The sequence below is a fragment of the Cajanus cajan genome, chromosome 1, assembly GCF_000230855.2.
Source record: "Cajanus cajan strain Asha chromosome 1, NIPB_CcT2T_4, whole genome shotgun sequence".
Taxonomy (NCBI): domain Eukaryota; kingdom Viridiplantae; phylum Streptophyta; class Magnoliopsida; order Fabales; family Fabaceae; genus Cajanus; species Cajanus cajan.
Genome location: NC_138517.1, coordinates 13690908 through 13711397, shown reverse-complemented (window position 1 = coordinate 13711397; position 20490 = coordinate 13690908). Strand labels below are relative to the sequence as shown.

At 31.8% G+C, this 20490-nt stretch overlaps 1 protein-coding gene across 1 annotated transcript; it reads left to right on the top strand.

Moving 5' to 3' along the window:
- The first annotated feature begins 16889 nt into the window (after window positions 1-16889).
- Window positions 16890-20142, top strand: LOC109818754 (F-box/LRR-repeat protein At3g26922). The gene is made up of 4 exons (XM_020384281.2): window positions 16890-17141; window positions 17242-18239; window positions 18357-18562; window positions 19701-20142. Exons 2-4 carry the CDS (start codon window positions 17301-17303, stop codon window positions 19708-19710), a joined length of 1155 nt encoding a protein of 384 aa, XP_020239870.1. The 5' UTR covers window positions 16890-17141; window positions 17242-17300; the 3' UTR covers window positions 19711-20142.
- Window positions 20143-20490: the final 348 nt, after the last annotated feature.

Below are 20490 nucleotides of genomic sequence, written 5' to 3'. Positions count from 1 at the left end.
TCATGTCGAGTCTTGGGAATTCCTATTGGTTCTGATTTTGACATGTACCCTAAACAAAACTCAATGGCTTCTTCTGTAATGTATCTCTCCACAATAGAGGCTTCTGGGCGGTATTGATTCTTGACATATCCTTTTAAGATCTTCATGTATCTCTCAAGAGGGTACATCCATCTAAGATAAACCGGGCCACACAATCGAATCTCCCTAACCAAATGAACTATCAAATGCACCATGATATCAAAAAATGAAGGTGGAAAATACATTTCCAATTGACACAAGATTGTGATTGCTTCATTTTCTAACTCATCTAACTTTACAGGGTCAATTACTTTGTTTCAAATGGCATTGAAGAATAAACACAATCGAGTAATAGCAACTCTAACAGAAGATGGTAAAATGTTACGAATAGCCACAGGCAAAAGTTGTTGCATTAACACATGACAATCGTGAGACTTTAAACCAATCAACTTCAAATCTTGCATAAACACCAGACTCTTAACATTTGAGGAGTACCCATGTGGAACTTTCACACTACTTAAGCACTCACAAAAACTTTTTTTTTCTTTCTTTGATAGAGTATGACAAGCTGGAGGCAAGTAAGTGTGTCTTCCAATAGACAGAGGATGTAACTCAGAACGTATACCCATGTCCACCAAATCTTGTCGTGCTTTCACTCCATCTTTAGTCTTTCCTTTGATGTTTAACAATGTCCCAATTACACTATCACAAACATTTTTCTCCACATGCATCACATCTATGCAGTGTCTAACATCTAGCTTGCACTAGTGTTAAGTCTCAATTTTACCTCTTTTTGGATGAGACTTATTGAACAAATTCCACTCATCCTTTGAACCATTGCAATATAATTGTTCTCTTTTTGGTTCATTTTGTGTGCAGATATAACTAACCCAAATTCATCTAACAATACCTTAATACACCTCATTTTTTGTGCAGGTATTGAGCTAGTGACTTGAGGATTGAAGACTCTTAGGATTCGAAACCTAAGAAGCTAAGGAGCAGAGAAGAGGTTCTGCGCCGGGCTCAATATAACCTGCGCTGGGCGTGACAAAAACAGAGTATTTCATCTCTGCCAGTTATATTGCGCCGGGCGCAAAAGGAATTGCGCCGGGCTTGTGTTGAGACAGAGAGTGCTTAACTTCTCTGGAAGAACTTGCGCCGGGCGCGAAGAATTGTGCGCCGGGCGCGGAACCCTAATCTGATCTCCCAGGCTCGTATTTGAAGCCATTTTCGGGGATCTTTCTCTCCATTCTCACATTGGGCGTCTCCAGGAGCTGCGGAAGGGATTCCCAGGGCTTGGGATCGTCCGTGTGCGGATCTTTCCTTCGGTTCTTCATCCTCCTTTCATCTCTATTTTGTATTTGCCCTCTTTGTTGAGTGGTTTCACCCATTTTGTGGGGTTAGATGTAGCCAACATACTCTATTGTAATCCTTACGTTTTCAATGATATATATATTTGTTGTTTCATTCATTGTTGTGTTTGTTTCTTTGCTTAATGCTTGCTTTGGATTGATCACCCTTTGCATGATTTAAGGTTCCATGGGTATTGGAAAATAACCTTTGAAACTAGTTCTGAAACATATGCCTAGTGGTGATTGTATCTAGGGATAGAGCTTGACCCATTAGTAGTCTTAAACCCTAGCCCGTAATGCGGGTGTAGATATTGGGTACTCAAGGGATTGATATTCAATATCCGCACCTAGGCTCTTTCTCTAAGGGATTAGGTTTGAGTAAACTCTTGGGTTGACTAAGCAATGAATTCAACAAGAGATTAAGGATACATTAGTGTTACGTTTGGTGAAATCTGACCCCCACAACCTCACAATACCACAATACCATTCCTTACCTTTTCCACTCACAAAACAATATTTATTTACAGCTTTCATTCCAATAGTCACAACTTTGCATTCACTGCACAAACTATGAAATTGGAATTATTCTTTAGTCATGAATAGTCAATAAATGCTTATATTACCTTCTAATCCCTGTGGATACGATATTTTTACTACTTGAACGGCCGGTATACTTGCCGTGTTTGAGACCGTTGATAGAATTAAACGAATTTATAAATATTAACAAAAGTGTTTCAACGGAAATCTCAACAAGTTTTTGGCGCCGTTGCCGGGGATTAGAATGACGATTTAGTATTTATAGCTATTTGTGATTTAATCCTTTATTGTTTTTGTTATTTTTTGTTAGCAATGAATTGATGAAGCTAACTTGTGTACTCTAGTCTTCAGCTTTCTCTTGTATGCAAGGTACTGTTCAAATTAGAATGACCAATCCTTCTGAGCCGTTGTTGAGCAATCATGAGGTTGAACACAGGGCAAAGGGGAACAAGAGCAATAGGAGGAGAAGGAGAGTAGAGCACTTCAAGTTGGTCACCGTCAGGCTCGGGACAGTAAACAAGCGCTTCCTGGGAGGCAACCCAGAGATCTGACTTTGTTTATGTGTTTGTCCTTTCATTCTGTTGTAGATTTTAGTGTTAATGTTTGTTATGCATGATTGTTTTGTGTACACGTTGTTTGTGTTATATGTTGGTTTGTGGTATGTATTATTTTGTGTTAGATGTTGATTGTTAGAATCATGCTTGAGTGGGTAAATATAGGGTACATCTTGTTGGGAGTGTGAGGAAGAGGTAACTCTGTATCTAGGTGGAAATCAGGCCTTATCTCAAAGTAAATTTAGGCAAAACTGACCATATCAGGGTTATGCGCCCGGCGCGCTTCACCTCGCGCCCAGCGTAAGACTCGAATTGTGGTCTCTGGAACCCACCACGCCGGGCACGTTTAACGCAAGCCCGGCGCGATATCAGATTTTGAAGCCTTGTTGAATTTTACTGATATGAAGCCCGGCGCATCTGTGTTGTGCCCGGCGTAGGACATTCCTGACAGCCCATATTTATCTGTTTTCAATCATGTTTCTTTATGTTCTGTTGTATGTTGTATGTTTGTGTGCTTTATGTTGCATTGTTATAGTTCATTTCCGTGTGCATGCATGTTGTGCTTAATTTTGGTCTAAGGATATTCCCCATTTTTGCTACATTTGCTTGGTCATCACTGTGTATAAATTTTGTGCTCACCATGTTCTTTCATGATTACACTCTGCAATCACTTCTGGTTACTAGGACTTTCAGGCATATACTGATTGGCCTGGGGACCAGGCTCCTAAGTTTGGGGGAGTAGTGGAGCTGTTGATGCTAATGGAGTTGATTATGGTGGAGCAGCTCTTGGAGATGATGATGACTAGACCCCACAGATGGAAGCAGATGGAGTTTACCTTAGTTTATCTTTGTTATTGCAATTTACTTTTCTGTCTTTTAATTTCAGTATTTTAACTGTTTTTATATTTAGTTCTTTTTTGGTGATTACTTTGTTGGTTCTTTTGTGAATAGTCTGCTTTAGCACAGGTTTTAATCTTGTTGATACTTGCGTTGCTTGTGGTCAATTCTGGATTATAGTTTGCTTGATGTTTATGGTGTGTGTACCTTAGACATTTTCAAGTCACATTAGATCTTTAGTTCATAACTAGTTGCATACGGGTTTCAATGTTGATCATAGAACTGAGCTGAGTTCGATAATTTATGGATGCATAGCCGGGTGAGGTTTGAGCCTAAAACACTTATGAGTGAACTACACTTAGGTTGCATGATAGACTTTGCTTGAGTTTCCCTGGTGGTTTGCTTATGTTGTGCACTTATATGATCAAGGCATTCATACTCCTCTATTTTGTAACCATCTAAGCCAAAAAGCCATCTCCACTCTTCACTTGACCCATACCTTTCTAAGCCTAAACACCACACCTTCCACTTGTCCCAAACCATGAAAAATTAACCATAACCCTTGCTTTGGTTAAGAGAGCAAACTGATGACATCAAATAAGTTTGGGGGAGTTGAAGAATGGGGAATTTTGGGAAGAAGAAAGTATGTGGTCAGCCATTACAAAAAAAAATAAAAAAAAAAAGAGAAAAAAAAAGCAAAACAAAAACAAAAATATTAAGATGCAAAAATGAAAATATGCATCTCATAAAGGCTAATGGCTTGGATCAGGTAAAGGGCATGTGCCAAAATGTTGTATTGGGGTATGGAGAGGGGTATCAATGTAAAATCTTATTTGCTCTCTTAAGCTATAGCACCTTCAATCCTTGAAAAACCATAAAACTGCTACCGCTTGACCCTGCTTGACCCAGATTGCCCTAATAAAGACCTTGTGATAAGTGTCTGCATTTGTTTTACCACTGGTTTCATTTGGAAACGAAGAGCAAAGTTGAATTATGTGGCGTGAGTAGTAGACTAGAGAGAAACACTCACCCTGATACACTAGTGTGCATAGAGAGAAACATTTTCCTAGTGAGGATGCATACACAGATAGTCATTACTCTTCTCAGCTCTTTGATCTCTTTTGAAACCTTTGTTTGCACCTTGTCATGTTCTATTGCAATAATTGTGATTGGAAATTCATCTGAGGTTCATGCTTGCGAAAAGAAGATACAAGTAAACTAGGATGTAGAAATTGACTCACTTGCATTGCTTGTTATCTGCTAGATTAATTACCTTTTGCTTGAGGACAAGCAAGGTTCTAAGTTTGGGGGAGTTGTTAAGTCTCAATTTTACCTCTTTTTGGATGAGACTTATTGAACAAATTCCACTCATCCTTTGAACCATTGCAATATAATTGTTCTCTTTTTGGTTCATTTTGTGTGCAGATATAACTAACCCAAATTCATCTAACAATACCTTAATACACCTCATTTTTTGTGCAGGTATTGAGCTAGTGACTTGAGGATTGAAGACTCTTAGGATTGGAAACCTAAGAAGCTAAGGAGCAGAGAAGAGGTTCTGCGCCGGGCTCAATATAACCTGCGCTGGGCGTGACAAAAACAGAGTATTTCATCTCTGCCAGTTATATTGCGCCGGGCTTGTGTTGAGACAGAGAGTGCTTGACTTCTCTGGAAGAACTTGCGCCGGGCGCGAAGAATTGTGCGCCGGGCGCGGAACCCTAATCTGATCTCCCAGGCTCGTATTTGAAGCCATTTTCGGGGATCTTTCTCTCCATTCTCACATTGGGCGTCTCCAGGAGCTGCGGAAGGGATTCCCAGGGCTTGGGATCGTCCGTGTGCGGATCTTTCCTTCGGTTCTTCATCCTCCTTTCATCTCTATTTTGTATTTGCCCTCTTTGTTGAGTGGTTTCACCCATTTTGTGGGGTTAGATGTAGCCAACATACTCTATTGTAATCCTTACGTTTTCAATGATATATATATTTGTTGTTTCATTCATTGTTGTGTTTGTTTCTTTGCTTAATGCTTGCTTTGGATTGATCACCCTTTGCATGATTTAAGGTTCCATGGGTATTGGAAAATAACCTTTGAAACTAGTTCTGAAACATATGCCTAGTGGTGATTGTATCTAGGGATAGAGTTTGACCCATTAGTAGTCTTAAACCCTAGCCCGTAATGCGGGTGTAGATATTGGGTACTCAAGGGATTGATATTCAATATCCGCACCTAGGCTCTTTCTCTAAGGGATTAGGTTTGAGTAAACTCTTGGGTTGACTAAGCAATGAATTCAACAAGAGATTAAGGATACATTAGTGTTACGTTTGGTGAAATCTGACCCCCACAACCTCACAATACCACAATACCATTCCTTACCTTTTCCACTCACAAAACAATATTTATTTACAGCTTTCATTCCAATAGTCACAACTTTGCATTCACTGCACAAACTATGAAATTGGAATTATTCTTTAGTCACGAATAGTCAATAAATGCTTATATTACCTTCTAATCCCTGTGGATACGATATTTTTACTACTTGAACGGCCGGTATACTTGCCGTGTTTGAGACCGTTGATAGAATTAAACGAATTTATAAATATTAACAAAAGTGTTTCAACGGAAATCTCAACAAGTTTTTGAGGAAGATTAAAGAATATTGATCGTTTCTTCCAGATATTTCTCTCAGCTGACTTCTTTTGCGTCTTTCCGAACACAATGTTAATGTTCTTCACCCGTTGATATACTTCTTCACCATTGCGCGGTGTCGAGGCAATTTCATCCTCCTGACATCCATTGAATGCTTTCTTCAATCTACGGTATGGATGACTACGAACAAGAAACTTACGATGCCTAGTGTACGCAGTCTTTTGCCCATGTTTCAATTGGGTATAACTTGTGTTTTCTTCACATATAGGACATGCATAATGACCCTTCACACTATACCCACTCAAGTTACCATATGCTGAAAAATCATTTATTGTGCAAAATAACATTGCACGCATGCTAAATTTTTCTTCACGATATGCATCAAAGACCTCCACTCCTGTGTCCCACAACATTTTCAAGTCATCAATCAATGGACTAAGATACACATCAATGTCATTTCCTGGTTGTCGGGGACCTGATATCATCATAGACAACATAATATATTTTCTCTTCATGCATAGCCAAGGAGGCAAATTATAAATGACCAACAAAACTGGCCATGAACTGTGTTTACTACTTAAGTTCCCATAAGGATTCATGCCATCTGTAGCTAAACCAATTCTTAAGTTTCTTGACTCTGCACCAAATTCTGGAAATGTTTCATCAATCATCCTCCATTGCGGAGAATCAGCTGGATGTCGAAGAAAGTTGTCACATTTTCTACCATTTTCATGCCATGGGAGGTTTTTTGCATCCTCTTTAATGGCAAACAATATTTTAAACCTAGGTATTATTGGCAAATACCATAAGACCTTAGCAGGGGGACCCTCTATTTCTTCCTCACCACTACTTCCATCAGTTTTCTTTTTGAACCGCGACAATCCACATGTGGGACACACTTTCAGTGTAGCAAAATCATTTGTATACAATATGCAATCATTAGAGCACGCGTGTATCTTCTTATACTCCAAACCCATCGGACATAGTATCTTTTTTGCCTCATAGTTGCGATTAGGTAACGTATTATCTTCTGGAAGCATCTCCTTCAATAACTCCAACAATTCTGTGAAACTTTTATCAGTCCAGCCATTTCTTGCTTTTAAATTAAACAATTTTAAAGTTGCTGATAATCTTGTAAACATACTGCATCCTGGGTACAATGGTTGCTCAAAATCAGACTTTAAGGTATCATACACATGTGCTCTTTCAAAATTTTCTTCACCAACATCACGTATCATCTCTTCTAAGTTATCGTCCATCCCTTCAAAATTTTCAGTTATTGACACTGTTGGAATGTCTAATATTTCTCCGTGCCATGTCCATACTATATAACTCTTCACAATACCATATATAAACAGGTGATCACGTATTTCTCCAACTTCTTGACGTATCTGATTCAAACATCGAACACATGAACAATAATATGCCCCTTTGATGGGTTTCCCATTTTCTCTTGCAAATTGTAAGAACTCTTCAACTCCATTTCTGTACTCTTGACTAATGCGACTTGCATTCATCCAACTTCGATTCCTTATCTATATATTAACACAAATTAACTATTGACTCAGTTATTCATAATTTTTCTAACCTAAACTACAAACCTAAAAAATTGATAATAATTTCGAATAAAATCCATAAATATTTCTACTAATACGATGGTAAACTAAAGGTCAATCCTAAAAAAGTCAATATTTAATGCATCTGGAACAGCCCGTACCGAAATCAAAACGGGCCGTTCCAGATCAACAATTTACGAAGCCAGTAATTTAAGGAGAACGACCCGTTCTACAAGGAGAACGACCTGTTCTCCTTGGAGAACTGCCAGTTCTGCATGGAGAACGGCCCGTTCTCCAAGGAGAACGACCCGTTCTGCATGGAGAACGGGCCATTTTCCATGCAGAACGGGCCGTTCCAGAGGAACAAATAGCAAAAAAAAAACAAAAAAATTACGTGGACAACCAACTAACCTCAAACGACCAACGTGCAGACACTTAGAGACTTGGATACGTTGAATGTAGCAATAAACGATGTGGGAGACTCAGAAATTCAGAGGATTTCGTATAAACGGTGAGCGCGGGAATGGAAAATGATAAGTTGGGGGAATATAGTGGAATTATTACGTCGGATTATGCTGCTCAGACGTAAATTTACGTCGGCCTTAGGGGGGTCCGACGTAAATTTACGTCGGACTAGGGTGGGCCCGACGTAAATTTACGTCGGAATAGAGGGGCCAGACGTAAATTACCTAATTTACTTCGGACTACGAGAGGTCCGACGTAAATTAGTCTCCACTTATTTACGAAACTTCCACCGCGTTTTTACAACGTCGGTGTTTGTGGTTTGCGACGTAAATTGGGTGACGTAAATACCCTTTTTTGCACTAGTGTTTGTACTCTACAATGATGTTAGGTAGTAAATAATAATAATCATAACTAGTTAGTGCTCCAACCCTCTTCACGTTCTTTTGAACGTCTTTCATTTTCGTTTTCATCTCAAGATTGAATACATTGTCGTATAAAGCTTCCAACCCCCTTTATATTCTAATATTGTGTCTCTTTCTAAGGTTTACATTGACACTTCATAGAGTTGCCATAGTCCCTCCTTTTAAGAGTAACCATAAACACTTTTTTCCTAAGCACACATCACGTCCTTTTTCCATACTTGTCCATCATCGTCCTTCGACGGTCTTGGTGAGCAAAGGGAATCATATATCGTGACTTAACTTTCATCTTACAAGTTTATTTTGTAAGATTGAGTTAATCCTATAATTTACTATTCTAAGTTAGTATCAGATTACTGTTGAGTTTTCGTTGAAGTTAGTTTTTCTTCTTGTTACAATTTCTTATAATTCTAACTACGGACTCGAACACGAAAAATAAACTGGTCATACAAGTAGTAAATCGAGATCGTATCCACAAGGACTAGTTCAGGTAAAATAAGCATTTAATGACTATTAGTGACTAAAGAATGATTCCAATTTTTTATAGGTTGTGATGCATGTAAAGGTAAGTATTATAAATCACTGAAGTCTTAAATTTAGAAAACAGTTTATATGTGTGGAAGGGGTAGAAAATGATATTGTGAATTTGTGAGATTGTGGGGGTTAGATGTCACCAAACTTCACTCTGATGGATTATTGTTCTCTTATTGCATCCATTGTTCAATCAACCCAAAAGTCTACTCAAACTTAATCCCTTAGAGCAAGAACCTAGGGGAATATATTGAATATCAATCCATTGAGTATCCAATATATGAACCTGCATTACAGGTTAGGGTTTAGGACTACTATTGGGTCAAGCTCCATCCTTAGATACATTTCTCACTAGGTATTTTGTTTCAGAGCTAGTTTCAAAGGCTATTTTCCAATACCCCAAGACCCTATATCAAGCAATGGAGAATCAATCCAAAGCAATCATTAATAATAGAAACATAACACAACAATAAATGAAATAAGCATATATCATTAATAGGATGAAGATTACACAAGAGTTCAGTTGGTTACATCTAACCCCACAAAATATTGGGTAGAACGACTCAAAACAATGAAGGTAAAACAAAAAATAGAGATGGAAGAAAAGATGGAAGAATCGAAGAAAAGACCAACACACAGCACGGTCCCAAGCACCGGGAATCCCTTCCACAGCTCCTAGAAGTCGCTCTATGTGTGAATGAGGAAGGAAGCCTCGAAGATTTGATCAAATACAAGCTGAATGAGTCAGGATAGGGTTTACACGCTCGGCGCGTTATACTTCGTTCCCGGCACAGTGTCTTCCAGAGAGTCAGGATATAGTTGCTCTCTGTCTCGAAGCACGCCTAGCGCAATAATGAGTTGCAAAGAATGTTGCTCTCTGCCTTGAGCAAGCTCGACGCAGGTACTCTCGTGTCCGACATGAGCTACCTTCTCCTACTCCTTGGCTCTTTCAAATTCCAATCCCATGGGTCTTCAACTTCAATTCTTCAACTCAATACCTGGACAAAAAATGAGGTGTATCAAGGTATTCTCAGATAATTTTTGGGTTAGTTATATCTGCACAAAATTGAATCAAAAGATAACAATTATATTGCAAGAGTGCATGGAGTGGGTGGAATTGTTTAATAATTCATATCCGAAAATAAGTATAAATGAGGCTTAACAATTACTCATCATTACCAAACACAATAGTGCTAAACTTGAAGGGGTGTATTGGGAAAAATAGAACAACTCTCACCTTGCAAGTTCTACATCTTTTAAGAAATAAGATAATTAAAAAAATAAGAAAAAATTCAAGTCTCACATTGACTATAGATAAAATAATTAATTAAGAGATAAAATAATTAAAAAAATAAAGAAATTAAAGAATATATAAATAGATGACAACTCTCATCTTACAAATTTCACATGAGATAAGATAATTAAAAAAGTATTATTAAACATTTCTTAAACTTTTAGTAGCAAGAGCAAAAAATATTAAATTCCTGTAAAAAAAATGTCACAAAAACTTATATTTTTTTTAACTATTATAAGGATCTTTACCAGCATGCAGAATAATTGTCAATAAATGTTTTAGCGACATTGCATATAATGATTAATGTGAAAATGCTAATAAAAGATTTTGTAACAATTTTTATTATTACTAAAAGTTATATTAAATGTCATTAAAAATTTATTTTGTTGTAGTGAACGACTACAATTAATAAATTAAGACTTGAACTACAATATCGTGAGAATTTCACCATTTACATTCTATTTTCATTTTTTTAGATTAAAAGTTATTAATCGTTTTGATATGTGTTATATATTTTCTATTGCAAAATAAATATTTTGTAATTTGTCACGCACACACATATACATATATATATATATATATATATATATAAAGTCATGATTTTAGTCTCTAAAAAAAATCATTTCTATACACTAGTGGAATTTTTTTTAAAAATAAGTTATTTTTTATTTTTAAAATTAATTATTTAACCAATTTTTATAAATCATGACTTTTAAAATCAATTGTTATCGATTTTAAAAGTTATGACTTTTAAAATCGATTATTTAATAATTGACGACTTTTAAGATCAATTATCTAATAACTGATCTTAAAAATTTAACTTTTTATAAAAATATTATTTTCATCTCTCAAATACATCACTACAATTTTTTTTTTTTGTTAATAATAACAGTGAGACATCATTAATCAATAACTTGTAACGATGATATCCATCAATGGCCACAACTCCATTGCTTCCATCCGTATCTTTTCTACATATCAATTCAAAATTCACATGCATATTGTAAATTAAATTATTCTTACAATATTAACCAAACTATGTGTAAAAGACAATAGGTCAATCATCTCATTCCCATACATCTCATTTTCTTTTCACGTGTATCTTTTAAATAAAATAAAAAATAAAAAACTACATATATAATATATATACTTGGATAATCTTGGGAGAAGGTATCCTATATTCCTTTACCACTTGCTTGTCGCACCTTCCAACTATATACTTACATGCATCAGGAGCACAACATAATTAAGATAATATCTAATAAGTAAAATGAACAAATAAACATTATACCTTTTAGAAATAAATACTTGTATTATTTTTCTCTTGTCTAAGTGAACAATATAATGTGCGTTCTAAATTTTAGAGTATCCCATGTGCAGAAAACATTTAAACTTTATTTCAAATCTTTACTTTTTTTTTCTGGCACCTTGAGTTATCATATCATTAAACTTTTTAATTTCTATTTTAAAAAATACACATTACACCATTAATTTATAAAGTTATTTATTCAACAAGTACACTAGATTCCTTGCCACCAAACTAAGTATAGAAAAGCATGATGCCAAAGCAAAAATACTTGCGAGTGGATGAAGTATAGTGCGACTCATGTAAGCAACTAAATTTAGACATAGCAAAATTTAGACAATGCACTGATGATAATTAATTAATTTAAATTGGTTATTTCATACCCGGGCAGAAGGGGCACTGGTGTGGCAAAGAGGACAGTAGAAACAGCTCCCATAAGCACAAATGCAATTGAGACCCTTTTGGTGCTTGGAAAAAGCCTCTAATCCACCTTGTCTTTTTCAACTTCCTTGCTTTTAATTTCAATCTTGATATTGAATCCATAGTTTTCTCAATACCTTTGTGGAACTAGCAACACAGAAGAGTCCAAGAGAAAGCTGAGAGGCAACACTTGATCCATGAAAGGGGAGTAGGATTTATGGAATGAAATTGGGCAAAACCTTGAGGAAATTAAAGTGGAAAGGAGCTTGTTAATATCAAATTTTGTAGTTTCAAGCAACTAATATGTCACTTTGCTAAGTTGGCTTAGCCTAATCATCTTGAAGTAGTAAATGACGCCTTATAGAACTTGATACTATTCATGTCACCCTCTTGCTTGGCCTGAGAATTCTCAAGAGCTTGTCATCATAATTATCATATACTTATCTCATCATTGTGATTGTTTCTTTTAATTGTCTTTCTCCTGCTCAGTATATGTAAAATAACCCTATGAGAAACAATGAAAATTGTCATCAGTGTTAGAAACAGAAACCTTTCTGTGATATATTATTACACAATTTTTGTCGTAAAATTTACCAAAAGATTAAACAAAAATTGTTGTATTATTATCTAAGAAATGTTTTTATTTTCTATAGCAAATAAAAGAAATAGATTATAAAAAATATAATTTATTTGTTTTGTGCATATGAAGAAATAGAAGAAAAAAATCCTAAATGATCAGAAGATAACTAAAAAATCCTAAAAATAACCAAACAATGGATAACTAGTAAACAACAAAGTAGAAAATCCTAAAAACCCTAAGCCAATAGAGTTTGTTATTTATTTGAAATTCATTTCTACTATGAATCTGTTTTATGTTTAATTTTGCATTTTCTACATAAAAGAGTTGATTAATTATTTGAAATTCACTTTTACAACGAGTCCTTTTTCGTACTATTTATCCACACCAATTTTAGACATTTTTTACAAAAAAATCTATAAAAATTATTGTTATATTTCAAATCTTTGTAAATATAAAGCAAAATAGTTCTTAAATTTATTTTTTCACTCAAATTGTCATATTAAAAAATATAAAAGTATATTTGTACAAATTTTTTTGAAACTGCAAAGTTCATGAATAATGTAATTACTCTCATGTGCACAATGCACATTATCTATTTATTTATTTTGAAAACTACCATACCATACTAATTATTAGGTATTGTAAAATGATGTTTTGAATGTCTATTCATATCCCTCTTATTGAACATATATAAAAATATCAAAAACAATTCAATAAGAATAATTTCTTAGTTAGCAAAAGTTGAGAAGAAAGACTGTCCTATTTCAAAAGTAACACCTACAAAAGAATTCAAACAGGATAATTGTGAAAATTGAACCTATCAATTAAAAAGTGATTTTTATTGTATAAATATCTTTACATCATTCATATTGGCACCAATTACGGGGATCATTGGTATACATCTTCACAATGTCAATTTTGAACTTAATTGAGTAAAATTTTGATGACATACACTCTACTTCCTATATAAATATTGACTTTGATCTTATTTTGACTTTATGTAAAATAAAGCTTAGTTTGATTCACAACTTCTCAGTGAGTTCCTAGATAAGTTAATCAAGTTGCTCATCATACTTTAACAAGAGTGTATAGATTTGATGCTTGTCCACAATTAGTCATGTACTCATATTATCAATTCTATTATGGTTAATGAAATGATATAATCATCTTGAAATAAAATGTGTACATTACATTATTTTGTGATTTCCTTTTTGATGAATGACGAAATACTATGTTTCTTTTATATATTAACATTTTATCAATAACAAAAATATATTCTAAAATTTTTAAAATCCAAAATGATTTCAATGTGTAATTAGTTTTACACATCTTTTAACAATCAGTATATATTATCATTAAGGATGGAAATAAAATAGGTCTTAAACAAAGACCTATGACCTGATCTCTTTAAAATATGATCTATTTAATAAAAAAGTTAAATTTAATTTTTTAAAAAAATCTATTTATATAAAAAGGTCAAGTTTAAACTTATAAAAAAACATGTTAACCTTGATAGGTTAGCCTATTTATTTATATAATATAATACAAAAATTAATATATATTATTAAAAATATAAATAAATAAATAAATTTATAAAATAAAAATAAATTATCAATATTTAAAATATTTTTTATACAATTATTTTTTCATTATATATTTATATATTTATGGTTTGTGCATGAGTGTGCATCAACATACATAGTTACGCATGAATTGCTCTTTCAATAGAAAATAATTTAATTTTTTTCTATATTTTTTAAAATTTAATATTATTAAATAAAATATATTTTAAAAATAATTTTGTTAATTTAAAAAAATTAAGTTTATTGACCTAATTAACTAATAATTCAAATAGATTTTTAAATAAGTTAATAGGTTGAGCCAGACTTTAAAAAGGTCAGACCAGACTTGTAAAAAAAAATTTCATAATAAATATAATAAGTCAAACTTATATTTTAATTTTGTAGAACAGACACAACCTATATATTTAAAGCCTGACTTGACTTGATTTAATTATCATCCCTAATTATCATAAAGAAACTTATGCATTTTTGAATGAAAATATTGACTTATATTTTAATAAATTGAATTGCATTTTTATATTTTATTTCTTCCAATATGTAACAATTGTATACCATTATATTTTCAATATATTTTCATATACTTCTCCTATACAACATATAATTGAGGATAAATGTTTAATTAATTTAAATTATGAACAAGAATTTAATTGTGCAACAAATATTTAATTTTTCAGCCTAATTATTGTTGATAGACATAATATAAGCTAAATTATGAATATTTTTAAAAAAATCTTAAATATTGATTGTGATTCAATTTCTAAGTTAAATTTAATTAAAAAAATACCTCACCCTATCAAATTGACATGAATATTTTAAGACTTCACTTAATAAAAGTAAATGTAAAGAAAAATAAATAAAGAATCACGTACCAAAAATACTATAATTAAATAAATAATACATAAAAAAAAATAGGTTAAAAAAACATATGAAAACAAAAAATATTGAAAATAAAAATAAAAATAAATTGAATGTGATTTAAAAACGTGCATATGAAAATTAACTTATTTCAAAAGAAATACCTACAAAAGAATTGAAAAAAATAAATTGTGAAGATTGATCCTACTAATTAAAAATTATTTTTATCATATAAATATCTGAGATGTTCTCAAGTTAATATATTATTATTATTATTATTTGTTTCGATTAATACATTAGAGTATTTTATGATTTTATTTGTGATGAAGTGCAATTTATGTTTGTTTCATATATTAACCTTTTATCAATGATGAAAATATTATAAAGGTTTTGAAAATCTAAATAAAGGTTTCAATGTGTAAGTATTTATACACATCTGTTGACTATCAATATATTATCATAAACAAACTTTACGTTTTTAAACAAAAATAATAAGACTTGACATTTTAATAAATTCAATTACACTTTTATATTTTATGTCAACAAGACACAGTTGTCATCTATTAGATTTTTAAAGTATTTGTCTATATTTTCCTATATAACATATAATTGAAGATAAATATTCAATTATCTTAAATAATAAACGAGAATCTAATTAAAAGACAAATATTTAATTTTTCAGCCTAGTGTTACTAGGCTTAATATAAATTAAGTTATGAATGTTTTAAAAATATGTTAAATATCAGTTGTGATTGAATTTATAATTTAAATTTAATAAAAGTGCATTTCACATTTTCAAATTGACATGAATATTTGAAAGTTTCAATTAATAAAAATAAACGTAAAGAAAAGTAAATAAATAATCAATTATAAAAAATGTTATGATTAAATAAAGAAGATAAATAAAGAATACATAAAAGAGAAAATTAGTTAAAAAAATATGAAGACAAAAAATATTGACAATAATTATAAAAATAAATTGAATTTGATTAAAAAAACGTGCATTTGAAGAAGTAAAAAATTTCAAATTCAAAATCATTATAATAATAACACATAGAATATAATAGAGAAAAACTTACTTTCAATTATCAATTATAATTTATATTTTTTTGTTAAAAATATTTATAAATAAGGTCAATTAAAATTGTTATAATATGATTAGTTTTTTTCTGTCATGAACACTATTCACAACCTGTTTCAAGATGATTGTTTTTTTTATTTATAATATTTATTGATTAAAGACATCTTTAAAATTATAAAATTTGTATTTGGTTAAATTTTTTATTGTTTTAAAAAATACTATTTTTTATATAATATTAATGTGTCATTTATTTAATTAAAAATAAAGTAATTATGAAGTCAATATTTTGTTTAATAATAAAAATTTATTAGTCACAATATAAAAAAGCTATTGAAATATTTGTATTATTTAAAATATTCGAGATTATTATAATATTTTTATTAAATAAATAAATAAAATAAAAGTCATTCACTTTTATTCTTTCTCCTGGGAACTCACCAGTCACACTATTCAAGAACGTTTTTTGCACTCTGCAAAGACGTTATTAGCTAGTAAATGATAATTATGACTATCGTATTTACTGTTCTACACTTTCTAATTCAAAAACAGCTTTTCATTTGAATCCATTTGTTCTACTTAGGAACTGGGCACTCCACTGTAGAATTCTCAAGCCAAATAACCATGGTATTTTTTACATAACTTCTTCCCTCAAATAATTTTTAACTATTCATTTGTTGATATTGCATGATAAAAAGAATACTTAAAAAAAATTTATTATCACTCAAGGTTATTAATATCTCTTTTACCATAAAAATCTGCATGTCAAGTATTTATTTCGTGAGCCAGACATCAATAAAAAAAAAAAAAAAAAAAAAGTTGGTAGAAAAAATTGGAGGGGCTGAGCTTACATAAAAGCAAAATGGAAAGACGACAAAAACAGGTCGGGTGAGATGCCCTAGCTTGTTTTACTTTTCTGAAACATACCTTACGTGTATATTCAAAGTCTGATACTGGTCCCTACTCTGCAAGACATTAGCTGGTAATAGTGATATTTACTGCACCACGCATTATAATTCAAAAGCATCTGTTCACGTGAATCCATCGATTCTATTTTGTAACTGGTTTTTCGCTCTAGAATCAGATCTGCTGAATCCTCAAGCCAAGCCAAGGTGGTATTTTTGACATAACCTCTTCCTTGAATAGTTTTTAGCTCTTCACTTGTTGATATTGCATGATAAACAAGATATTTGATTTTTTTTGTCTTTTTAGATTATCACTCAAGGTTATCAATAGAAGGAACAGAAAAAGAAGGGAAGTTGGTGGGGAAGATGGAGAGGCTAAGCTTATGTAGAAGAAATAGGAGAGATGACAAAGACAGGTTGAGTGAGTTGCCTAACAACTTGCTGCTTCACATTATGAGTTTTATGGAGACAAGGGATGCTATTCAAACTTGTGTTTTGGCTAAAAGATGGAAGAACCTGTGCAAACGTCTCAATAATCTCTCTTTCAATTTCGAGTATAGCAGAAGCCGTAACAATTTTCAAGATTTTGTATACTGGACTTTGTTTAGACGAGATCACTCAATTTCATTGCTGAAGCTTCGGATATATTCTTATTTCTCCTGTTACAGACAGCTTGAACTCTTATACTGTGTCATGGAATATGCTGCCATGCACAATGTCCAGCACTTGGACATAGATATGGACGTAGATATAGAATTAATTGGTCGTTTCAGCTTTGAGTTTGACCCTTTTGTTTATTTCTATCCATCTTTGACAACTCTACGGCTTTCTGGGGATATATTTTGCCCTACTCCTACTCTAAAACTCCCTAAAATTCTCAAGTCACCTGTTTCATTAGAAACCTTGCGTCTCGTCTATGTATCTTTTACTACAAGTGAGAATAACATCGCTGATCCATTTTCAAATTGTAACTTTTTGAATACCTTGGTCCTTGTCCTATGTTCTTTGGACAAGGATGAGAATGATAAATTCTTTCACATATCTAATTCTAATCTCTCCAATTTGGTACTGGTTGGCTCTACATGTGATGTTTTCAAAATTGTCCTTTCTACTCCAAATCTTAGATCTCTCACTCTCAACCAAATCTGTTCTGATCGAATTTCCTTTGCATGTAACCTCTTATTTCTTGAAGAAATAATTATTGACTCCTGTCTGTATAATCCTGTTTGCTCCATCTGGCTAGATGTGTTCAGTAATGTTAAGAAGATGACTATCACTACCTGTACCCTTGATACTGTACTAGATGTAAGTTTTTATCATGTTAATTTTTAATTTTTATTTATGTATTAATTTTTGTTTTAATAATCTTTATATTACATTATATTCTTTGTAATATATCTCTAGTGCACTGTAATTGTGTAGGATCTAGCAGGTCTTGAAATAAGAATTACTCAATCTCCTCGCTTTGCTAGATTGGAGTCACTGATCGTGAAAAAGGATCCATGCATGGAATTTTCTGATGTAAAAGTGAATCGGATACTGAAGTATATACTTCAGAACTCTCCATTAGCTAGGGTTGATCTCGTGAAGAATGGAAAGTTATATCCCTATTCCATTCTTAATTATAGGTAAGTATTTTTTACAAATTATGTTTTTGCTTTATTTTATTTTTTATTTTTTCCTTCAAGCTTTATCTGTGCAGCAACAAATTATAAGATTTTATATGGTGATTGACATATTTACATCGTTTATTATGTGTTTTCATATATGTTTTACTTCGATAGATGAAAATTGTGTATTTTAAGAAATAATCTGTGTCGAATGTGTTTGAAAAATGTGTTTATCATTTCTTTTGACATGTTTAGAAAATGTTATGCTTGGAATCTCTATATGGATGTTTTTAACATATTATATTTATTAAGTTTTTTCTCTTAATTTTCTGATTTTTGTCTCCCATGTTCTCTTTTAATTATTACCAATAATTATTTGCAATATTGTGAGTGTTTTATTTTTATTTATATTCTTTATTCATTTTTGTACGTTGTTATACTATTAGATTTAACATGTGAAAATTATAAATTTAGGAAATTATCATTGTAGGGAATGGGGGGTGACAAATAAAGTATTTTTATTAATAGAAGGTTACACTTATTGTTGGTGATGCAGGAATAACATTGATAATATACATGGTTTTGTATGGAGATAAAATTGGATGAAATAAAGAGACATGATTAAATAATACTATTTATAAGGCCAGTACATAGGGAAGAATTAATAGGGAACATCATTGAAGTCTTTGTAAGACTAGTTTCTCTACATACTCCAAAACAGAAATGAGATTCTACATTATTATTGAAGGAAATAGACGTGTTTATTGAAAATGCATGGTTAATATGCTAAATTTTTTTTCAAATAATTTTATAAATATAAATTTGGATGGCGGACTTAGATCTTAAAAATGTCCAAAACCGGGAATGCAAATCAACACAAGATAATTCACCAAAAAAGAGAGAGATGGAATTACAGTCATACATGCCAAAAATGTGTGTAAAGTTAATTAAATTAAGTTTATAAGTTAAGTACAGTATTCATTTACTATCTGGATCTGTCGATTCCACCAATAGTTGATTAGTTGTAAAATATTAATTGAAAATTTACAGTCTTTTGCAATTGTTTTTTCTGTATTGTTATAATTAAATAATGTGTCAATTCCATATTTTATGCGCTTGTAAGCATTTTATTAATTGAGTTTTTCGGTATATTTAGGCATCCGTGAAAGAAATGCAGCACTGGGAAAATTTAAGTTCAAGAGGAGGTCGAAGAGTAACACAGATAGAAATGAGGACAAGGGAATGATCGTGAGAACTGAATTTGTTCTGCTTCTTATGACGAAATTTAATAGTTTAATTAATCTTTATGTTTTGTATGAGTTCATACATTGACATCCTATTATAGCTTATTGTGTTGTTGTGAGTTTCTTGTTTATCTCCTTTTAGAATTTAGTTTGTTGTTTTGAATGAATTAAAACTCTTATGTTATCGTTGTTTTGAATGATGTGCTTGAGCTTATTATTATGTTTCAAATCTTTTTTTTTTTCTTCTTTTATTTGGTCTTTACAACGAAAATAGAGAAGTACTCACAAAGTATTAATGCGTAAATGTCTAACTTGATAATAGATTTTGCTGATTCACTACAAGAAAATTGTCATATAGTGACACATATCTTATAGTGACACAATACGTGTCACTAAAAATTACTTTTACTAATACAATAAATATAATATATGTTGGTATATATATTGTTAAAATGTGTAGGTATAGACTATAATGACACTCAAAATATGTTGTTAAATCTTATTCAAAATCAACACTAAAATTGTATGTAACTATATGTCAAATAGGTGTATATACCTACATATATTATATCTATAGTGACACTTTTCGTATATCACTATATGGAAAATTTTTTATAGGAATTGTAGAATGAATAAGATAAATGCTAATAACTACACCAATTGCGTAGGATGTTATTTCAAATATACTGTTTATTATTAATA

Coding starts and splice junctions, on each gene's coding strand:
- LOC109818754 (XM_020384281.2), top strand. CDS start 17,301: ATGGAGAGGCTAAGCTTATGTAGAAGAAATAGGAGAGATGACAAAGAC. Junction 18,240..18,356: donor CCCTTGATACTGTACTAGAT/GTAAGTTTTTAT, acceptor GTAATTGTGTAG/GATCTAGCAGGTCTTGAAAT.